The 9,870-nt window shown below is 51.4% G+C and overlaps 1 protein-coding gene across 4 annotated transcripts in view; it reads right to left on the reverse strand.

The window, feature by feature from the left end:
• Positions 1-9,870, reverse strand: part of PGAP2 (post-GPI attachment to proteins 2) — a 32,929-nt gene that overhangs the window by 1,041 nt on the left and 22,018 nt on the right. Inside the window, exons 3-6 of one of the 4 annotated variants that reach the window (XM_032166822.2) lie at positions 7,644-7,790; positions 1,158-1,410; positions 929-1,023; positions 166-274 (exon numbers count right to left, since the gene is read on the reverse strand). In XM_032166822.2, the coding sequence (XP_032022713.1) occupies positions 166-274; positions 929-1,023; positions 1,158-1,410; positions 7,644-7,790 (604 nt within the window). Of the gene's footprint in view, positions 1-165; positions 275-837; positions 1,024-1,157; positions 1,411-7,643; positions 9,837-9,870 lie in introns of those variants that run through there. The other 3 variants (XM_032166821.2, XM_058447007.1, XM_058447008.1) reach the window with 3 other exon arrangements.

Below are 9,870 nucleotides of genomic sequence, written 5' to 3' on the forward strand. Positions count from 1 at the left end.
TGGTGAACTTCCAGCTACCCCCTCAGGGGCCTCTTGATAAATCACACCATTAGTCTGCCACAGAGAACACAATGGCAGACAGTCCCCAAGACCATTGCCCATTATCAAAAACATCACTGCTGCCCCGTAGCCACTCATGACCTGTGGATCCTATCCTGGCCTCACCTCCAGCCTCACAATACATGTTGTGCCGAAAGTAGACAGCCAGCGCCAAGAAGAAGGAGATGAAGTTGATGATGAAGAGCCGCTGTTTCCAGCTGTAGGACTTGCGATCCTAGGGAATGGGCTGTCTGATCACTCTGCAGCTTGCTGGGTATGAGAGCGTGGGCTCCCCCTCTCAGCCCTAGCTCCTAAGGACTGGGCCTTATCTCCCTTGGCTCCCACTAGCGGTCATGGAAGGGAGCACAGGCAGGGGCAGCAAGAATGACGAACATGTTCACGTCCCTGCCTCTGGGGGAGTGATGGGCCGAGGAGCAGTGGTATTCCTGCCCCTTCCACTTCAGGGGGATGGAGTATGAAAGTTACATGGAGTCACCCACCAACCCCACCTCCAAATGCTGTGGGGGAAAAGAAACCCATGTACATGGGTGGGGCGCTGGAATTATGACAGACCAGTCCTCTGACACTGTTCCTAACTCACTGCCGCCTAGAAGCGACTCCTCATTCTATCCCCATTTGCAGCCTCCGTCTCTTCTATTCTCCAGTCTCCCACACTACCCAAACACAGTGCTATAGTCCTAGATTCTGACCAACCGCCCTCAGTTTGTTCCCAACCCCCAGCACCAACCCCAGCACCCCTCTGCCAGGGTTCCCATTAGAACTCAGTTCCCACCTCACCATTACCCGAATCCTGAGGACAGATGTCCTTGATTTTCTTCCGGGCTGCCTTGGAGCCCCCGCTAGGGATAGACCGTACCTCCTGACTTACTGTGTGCTTCTTGGTCAACCGCCAGAGAATGCAGGTGAGGAGCATGTGCCCGAGGGATGAGGCAATGAACACAATGAAAGCATTTTCATGGACGGCTGGAGGGAAAGAGGATTGGGAGCCACATTGCAGAGAGTGCCCACACCACTAAGTAGGAAGGTCCGAATGTGGTAGGGGCAGGCCCGTCCCCTCAGGGAACCCTTCCCCACTCCTCCCTCATCCGGGCACCCACTGAAGTCCTCGGAGGAGGAGACGTAAGTGAGCACTAGCAACGCGAGGTTCTCCACGACATTGAGGCCGAAGTTAAGGCGGCAGAGCGGGCGATAGCAGGAACACGGGGAGGTGCAGCTGAGGTAGTGGTTCCAGTAGGCGAAGGCCACCAAGAAGCGAGGCGCCGAGTGCAGGCCGATGCAGAAACGCCACACATAGCGCTGGGGCACCTCCCCGCCGATGGCTGAGCTCACCGAGGGCAGATAATTGGGCACCTAGAGAGTTGTGACCTGTCTGGGCATCTGCCTCTACCAGCCCCGCCCATGTGGAGAGCCTTCTCTCCATCTGACAAAATCACTCTTGCCTCTGCTCCAGCACCCCCCCTTCCAAGAAGTCCTCCTTCAGATGTCCCCATACCTCTCCCAAAAGACCTCTCCTTCCAGGTCCTAGGCCCAAAGTGCTGGATTCTCATTCCCCAGCTATCCTGGGATTTGTGCAGGAGCATGGTGGGACCTTCTCCATCTCCCCCGCAGACTGGAACCTGCCTGTGTTTGGTCAGTGTGTAGATGGGTTCAGATGCTCTACACCCATAGCTCAGAGCTGTGCCTTCACTAAGACTCTGGGTGAGTTCCAAGACCTCAGATTCAGTCCAGAGGACAGGGATGAGTCACAGACCATCTGAGCTTCCTTAGAACAGTGCTAGATTCACTGCTCAGCTAAGATGTTCCTCAGTCTGCTCCCAGCGCCACTCATTCCTCCAGGCAGGTGTGCCAAGGTGGTAGAACGGCACCCCTGCTCTGATCATGATTAAGAAAGTGGGTGGGCTGGGCACGATGGCTCACACCTGTAATCCCAGCACTTTGAGAGGCCGAGGTGGGTGGATCACCTGAGGTCAGGAGTTAAAGACCAGCCTGGCCAACATGGCGAAACTCTGTCCCTACTAAAAAAAGACCTGTAGTCCAATATCAGAGGTGATCAGAAGATTGTGTGAACCTGGGGGGAGCTGACCGAGATCCATTGCACCAACCGCTCAAAAAAAAAAAAAGAAAAAAGAAAGTGGGTGCTCCTAACCTGAGGTAGTCTGAGGAAATGACCATGTTCTTGTGCATCTCCACCATCCATCTTAATGCCTGGAACTCCTATTGAAGTCTCAGTCCTTAAAGCTGAGGAAAAAGATAATACACAGCTGCAGGGACTGGTGTCTTGCTTGTTTGAGAGGTGAAAGGATGGGGGATGACTGAACAATGGTTTAGATGGGGACAGGAAAGCCAAAGATGGGAAGAGGCTCTCTTAGACTCCAAGGCCTAGAACAGTGCTTCACAAACTTTAATTACCCATACAACTCACTGGGGGAATTGTTTGAAAATGCAGAAGGCTTGGAACCTGAGGATCTGCATTTTTTAATCTTTTAATTTCATTTTCCCCCTTTTTGAGACAGGGTCTCACTCTGTCGCCCAGGCTGGAGTGCAGTAGCATGATCATGACTCACTGCAGCCTTGACCTCCTGGGCTCAGGTGATCCTCTCACTTCAGCCTCCTGAGTAGCAGGCTAATTTTTGTAGAGACAGGGTTTCATCATGTGTCCCATGCTGGTCTCAAACTCCTGGGTTTAAGCTATCCATCTGCCTTGGCCTCCCAAAGTGCTGGGACTACAGGCATGAGCCACCTCGCTTGGCCAGAATTTGCTTTTTTTTTCTCTTTTTGAGATGAAGTCTCACACTGTCGCCTAGGCTGGAGTGCAGTGGCGCAATCTCTGCTCACTGCAACCTCCGCCTCCAGGGTTCATGCCATTCTCCTGCCTCAGCCTCCCGGGTAGCTGGGACTACATGTGCCCATCACCACGCCCGGCTAATTTTTTGTATTTTTAGTAGAGATGGGGTTTCACCATGTTAGCTAGGATGGTCTCGATCTCCTGACCTCATGATCCGCCCACCTTGGCCTCCCAAAGTGCTGGGATTACAGACGTGAGCCACCGCGCCTGGCCGTTTTGTTTTTGTTTTTGGAGACAGGGTCTCACTTTGGTTGCCCAGGCTGGAGTGCCATAGCATGATCTCAGCTCACTGCAGCCTCTACTTTCTGGGCTCAGGTGATTCTCCCACCTTAGCCTCCCAAGTAGCCACCACCATGCCTGGCTAACTTTTTGGATTTTTTTTTTTTTTTTTAGTAGCAACAGGGTTTTGCCATGTTGCCCAGGCTGGGCTACAACTCCTGGACTCAAACAATCCACCCCCCTCAGCCTCTCAAACTGCTGGGATTACAGGCATAAGCCACCACGCCAAGCCAGAATATGCATTTTTTTTTTTTTTTTTTTTGAGATGGAGTCTTGCTGTGTTGCTCAGGTTGGAGTGCAGTGGTGCAATTTTGGCTCACTGCAACCTCCGCCTCCTGCGGTCAAGCAATTCTCCTGCCTCAGCCTCCCAAGTAGCTGGGATTACAGGCGCCTGCTGCCACGCCCAGCTAATTTTGTATTTTTAGTAGAGATGGGGTTTCACCATGTTAGGCAGGCTCATCTCGGAACTCCTGACCTCTGGTGATCTGCCTGCCTCGGCCTCCCAAAGTGCTGGGATTACAGGCGTGAGCCACCACCCCTAGCAAGAATATGGATTTTTAAAAGTTTCCAAAACTGTGGAAATGGCCAGTCCATTGCCCACACTTTCTGTGCACTTTTGCAGACCTCCAACGAGGGCCAGGGCAGTGCCAGAGCCCAGCAACCCAGCAAGGGAATGAACTTGCTCTAACTATGGAGGGACAGTCTTCAGAAGTGGAGTTCTGAAGGACCATCATTCCTTTCTTTCAATGAGATGCCAGACTGCTGAGAAGGTGAGCAATGCTGCAGGTGGCTCATAGGGCAGCCCACAGGTAGGCCTGGGGCAAGACTAGCCATGGGGCTTCACAACCACAAAAAAGGAGATGGATTCCCCTCTGCACTGTCAGAGGAAGCTAAATGTAGAACTCTGGGAGAGCAGATGCTGGTCTCAGAGGCATAGCTTGAGATACCATAGCTTGAGATATCATAGCTTGAGACCAGGCTCAGACATGCACTCTGAGTAATGTAAAGGGGCAGCATAGAGGCTCAGGAACTGCACAAAGCTGAGTCTGCATCCCAGCTCTGCCTTTATTAGCTGGGTGATCTTGAGCAAGTCACTTCACCTCTCTGAGCTCCAATTTCCTCAATGGTAAAATGGGTATGACACCACCTACCTTGCAGGGTGTTTATGAATTCTCTTTATTTATTTTTTTGAGACAGGGTCTCGCTCTGTCACCAAGGCTGGAGTACAGTGGCGTAATCTTGGCTCATTGCAACCTCCGCCTCCCAGGTTCAAGTGATTCTCGTGCTTCAGCCTGCTGAGTAGCTGGGACTAGAGGTGCCACCACACGCAGCTAATTTTTCTTTTTTTTTTGAGATGGAGTTTCACTCTTGTTGCCCAGGCTGGAGTGCAATGGTGTGGTCTCAACTCATTGCAAACTCCACCTCCCAGGTTCAAGCAATTCTCCTGCCTCAGCCTCCCGAGTAGCTGGGATTACAGGCGCCTGGCCTCTAATTTTTGTATTTTTAGATGAGGTTTCACCATGTTGGCCAGGCTGGTCTTGAACTCCTGACCTTAAGTGATTCACCTGCCAAAGTGCTGGGATTACAGGCGTGAGCCAACATGCCCAGCCATATGAATTCTAAATATAACGTGTATAAAACATCTGCAGTATCTGGCATGCAGTAAGTACAATAAGTGATGGCTTTCAGAAGACAAAATTTCCTGTAAAGAATGCAAAAACACTGTGAGCTACATGGCCACAGAGCATGGGAAGGTCTGCTTATGGGTGAGACACAGGAACCTCCAAGTCTCCTTACTTGATTTTTCTGCCTTGCTGTTACTCTGAGTTGAGTTAGTCAGTGTTGCCTCTGCTTCCTGGAATATTCATTCTGAAAACTACTCCCCAATCTCAGCTACTTTAAGGAAAACAGGACCACCATCTAAAGCTTGACTGGGAGAGCCCAAAGGATTCAAGGGCCCTGAACCCTGACCACTGTTGGGAATGGGTATTGGGGAGAAATGATACAGAGTTTGGGGAAGGCCTCAGGAAGAAGAGAGAGTTAGGGCATTGTGGCTGCTGGTCCTGTCTTCATGAGCTTCTCTCAGATTAGGGATGGGGTGGGATTCTAAGAGCAGTGACTGTCTCTTCCATCATGTACACACACACGCACACATACACACAGACACATACACATAATCAGGTACATGTACTCCTACCCCCAGCCCCATTCCCAGCACACAAGTTCCCCACTCACCGACTGCACCAGCAACAAGCAACATCAGGAGCTATGAGAAACTGGGTACGCAGCTCACCCCAAACTTCCCCATGTGCTCAGAGCTAAGAGTACTGAGAGACGGGAGGATAAGCCCTTTCTGATAGGACAGTAGATCAGAAACTCGTATGGTATAAAGCAGGGTTCCCCAAAATCCCCTTTCACAGCACCTCAGATTTCACCATAAGATTCATTCCTTTGGCCTCAGGTAAAAGTCCCCCCACATTATAGATGCCTTCTCTAGCTACTCTACTGTCCCCCGCCCCATGCCAACTGCACAAAAACTCCAATTGCTGTCAATCCCACTTTCTACACCTCTCTAGACTCCATCCCTCCTCTCTACCCTCACAGTCCGCATCTTGGCTCTGGCTCCCCCAGTAGCATGAGCTACTGCACTAGCCTCCTTATACCCTACTCTTGCCCCTGACCTTAAAGCTGTTCTCCACTCGGAAGCTAGAATGGTCTTCTAAAGCACAAATCTCCAGCCTATACAACATGGAAAAACCCCATCTCTACAAAAAATATACGAATTAGCCAGGCATGGTGGCATGCACCTATAGTCTCAGCTACTCAAGGCTGAGGCTGAGGTGAGGAATCACCTGAGCCCAGGAGGTCAAGGCTGCAATGAGCCAAGATCAGGTCACTGTACTCCAGCCTGGGAGACAGAGTGAGATCCTGTCTCTAAACAAATAAATACGTAAAGCACCAATCTGATCATGTCCCTTTCCTGCCTAAAATCTTTCCAAAGCTCTTGATAAAAATTGCCCTCTGGATAATATCAAAAGATGTCGGCCTGGCATTCACAAAGAGCCTTCTTTACCACAAAGCGACAATGTCCCCTCCTCCAAGAAGAAAGTGATTCCCAATGTCCAAGCTGGGTGAAGTGCCTCCTCTGAGCCCCACAGTCACTGTACTCTTTTTTATCATAATAGGAACCCCAGATCACTGTGTTGTGACAGTCTGTGTCTAAGGACTGACTCTTGTAACAATGAGATGTTAAAGGCAAGTCCACATCTAATTCCATGCCCCTAGCACAGAACCTTTATCCCTGGGCCCCCAGGAAAGGCCTAGTGGACTGATTCTGGGAGATAGAAGTCCATCCAGGTTTCTGGCTAGCAGATCCCTGAGTGGACACAGGTTGTGGGGCCTGGAGCTGCCAGTAGGAGAAACAAAGCTTGAGGATCCGGATCAGAGCTGAGGATGAATCCTCCAAGGTCAGTCCCCGAGTCTGGGCCAAAGCCACTTGTTACATCTCCCATCTTCTGGCCTCATTTTACCTCCTCAGTCCTGGCTTCCTTTCCAATCTGTCTCCTTCCTCTCATGATCTCTCCTGCCCATTCCAATCCCTTCTCTTCCCCTATCACCCCCCTCTAACCCCCAACTCCCTTGCACTGTTATTATTATTATTTTTTTTTGACATGATCTTGACTGACTGCAACCTCCGCCTCCCGGGTTCAAGCAATTCTCTTGCCTCAAGCCTCCTGAGTAGCTGGGATTACAGGCACACATCAACATGCCCAGCTAATTTTTTTGTATTTTTTAGTAGAGAGAGGGTTTCACCATGTTGGCCAGGCTGGTCTCAAACTCCTGACCTCAGGTGATTCTCCCACCTCGGCCTCTCAAAGTGCTGGGATTACAGGCGTGAGCCACAGCGTAGAGCCTGCTATTTTTTTTTTGTTTGTTTGTTCTATTTTTGAGACAGGGTTTTACTCCTGTCACCCAGGCTGGAGTGTAATGGTGTGATCTCAGCTCACTGAAATGTCCACCTCCCAGCCTCAAGCAATTCTCCTGCCTTAGCCTCCCAAGTAGCCGGGACTACAGGGGCATGCCAGGGCACCCAGCTAATTTTTTTGCATTTTTTGTACAGACAGGGTTTCACCACGTTGCCCAGGCTGGTCTCGAACTGAACTCGAGTGATCCACTGGCTTCGCCCTCCCAAGGTACTGAGATTACAGGTGTGAGCCACTGCGCCCGTCATCTCCCTTGCATTTCTATCATCATCTTCCAACTCAGGGAGGACTGTGATTCTATTCTCTCTGAGTCTCCCCCCATGAATTATCTCTGACTCTGACTTACCTACCCTTCCCCCATCCCCTTGTCTCTTTCCCTCTCTCTGACCCTCCACTTCCTCTCCACTATCTAATTCTACCCTAACTGCCACCTCCTGACCTGGCCCTGACCCAGGGGCTGGGGAGCTGGCACTCACCCCACAGTCAGTGGCCACCGTGTACTCAAAGTGGAACACCAGGGACCAGATGATGCAGAAGAAGAAGCCGAACACAGGAAAAGTGATGACCCACCAGACCATGGCTGTGAAGCGAAGCCGGAACAAGGTCCCATCGGGGTCCAAAGGCTGGGAGGCCGCAGAGAACATCCTGCAGGGCGTGGCCTAAGCAGCACGAGGAATACAACTTGGGGCCTGGTAGGACACCTGGGTCTGGGAAAGTGGGGCCTTTTCCAGAGATGGCTCCTCAGAGTATAAGGAAACGCCAGAGCAGAAAGTGTAGAAAAGGCATAAGGGGAAAAGGAAGGCAGTGCAGAGGAGAAGGATCAGAGGGAGATGGGACAGGAGCAGCAGAGACAGGCAGGGTCAGAGCTTAGGAATCCCCTTGGCACAGTGATACTCTAGGTCTACCTCTTGAATAGCCTACAGAAGAGAGGCTCCCGGTGGCTTGGACAGGGAGCTCTGGTGGCCCACCTCACTCTCACAACCCTCATAGCCACTCAGGAGAAGGGTCAGAGGTAGAAAGGTTATTATTCCCATTTCACAGAAGGGGAGACTGAGGCCCAGAACTATGCCAGGATCAAACACCAGGACTAAGGCCTCTTGCCACCTGACAGCTTCAGGTTCTAAGTCAAGGCTTTTTTCAGGCCAACTAACAAAGGACTGTTGGCTCAGAATGGCCAAAGCCCTCCCACTGACCCTGTCTGACCACATTCCTGCTCCTTACCCAAGTTCAACTAGGAACAGAGGGAGTGCCCCAGAGCCTATTTCAATGGGGCCACAGGCTGCCAGCCATTCCACCCCCAGGCTCTGAATGATCCAAGCCTCAGGCCAGCGGTACACTGATCCTAAAATACCAGGTCCCTGTGGAGGCACAGACCTACACCTCCTCCCTCTCTGAGGAGATGCAATGTCACCCAATCCAAGGTTTGGGGGAATCTGAGGGTCATGGAAACCTTCTCCACTGAGCTTGGGCCTGCCGTCCTGGGCCAGACCCAGGAGGCCTCTGTCCAGGTCAGACCCAGACCCAGGGAACTGAGCTTCTTCCAATCCCTTCTCCCTCCTGGCAGACAACTTCCCCTCACAACCCTACTGCCCAAACACCTTGACCCCTCAAGCTGGGCTTCCCTCTGGATCAAGCTGAGGCAGACAGAGATGGCTTGATATTAAAAGGCCTAGGACCCAATCTCCCTTCGGGACTCATACTTCCCTCCACTAAGGAGACCCAGGAATGGGGTGGGGGCCTCATGAAGCAACACTCACACTCGGTGCTGAAGAATCCGGGTCTTGGGTTGAAGGTTGTAGCCAGACTGGGACTATTCTAAGACTGGAAGGTCCCACCCCCTGCTCCTCAGGGCCTGCCCTCCCGCCCACAGTACCCAATTCTCCACGCCTGCCCAGGCACACATCCTTCCCAGGATCAACAAGCATATGTCATAAATCCTAGAACACTCTGCAAAGGTAAGAAGTGATAGTGGCTGAGGTCAGCTGGCAGTAGCTTCTTTGCCAGTGATGAGGGCAGGGACCTTTCTGAGAGTTGTGTCCAGGGTCATAGGCAGGTTTCCAATAAGGGAAAGAGAGAAAGCAAAAAGGGATCTGGCCCTTTTTTGTTAGAGCAGGACTGAGAGGGCTTGTTGGGCCTCACTGGAGAAATGGCTAAATTCTATGATGATAGAAGCAGGATACAAAAGAGATCTCGACAAGCCTGAATATGAGGTATCAATGTTTAGCCTGTACCTGTGCAGAAACAGCTAATAGCAACTCAGGCTGCATCAACAGAGGTCTAACAGCCAGGAATAAGAATGAATAGTCCTGCTTTTGCCTGTACTGCCCAGGCCACCTGGAGCTCTATACCCAAACCAAGGCCCAGCAGAGAATAGTGACCAACTGGGCCAAGTTCAACGGTACATTCAGGATAGGGAAGAGCCTGGAAACCATTTCCTGGGAAGATTGCCTGAAGGAACTGGATTGCCTGAGCTCAGAAGTTCAAGACCAGCCTGGGTAACACAGTGAAACCCCGTCTCTACTAAAATACAAAAAGTTAGCCAGGCATGGTAGTGTGTGCCTGTAATCCCAGCTACTCGGGGGGCTGAGACAGGAGAATCGTTTGAACCTGGGAGGCGGAGGTTGCAGTGAGCCGAGATTGTGCCATTGCACTCCAGCCTGGGTGACACAGTGAGACTCCGTCTCAAGAAAAAAAAAAAAAAAA

The sequence above is a fragment of the Hylobates moloch genome, unplaced genomic scaffold (genome assembly GCF_009828535.3).
Source record: "Hylobates moloch isolate HMO894 unplaced genomic scaffold, HMol_V3 SCAFFOLD_11, whole genome shotgun sequence".
Lineage (NCBI taxonomy): Eukaryota > Metazoa > Chordata > Mammalia > Primates > Hylobatidae > Hylobates > Hylobates moloch.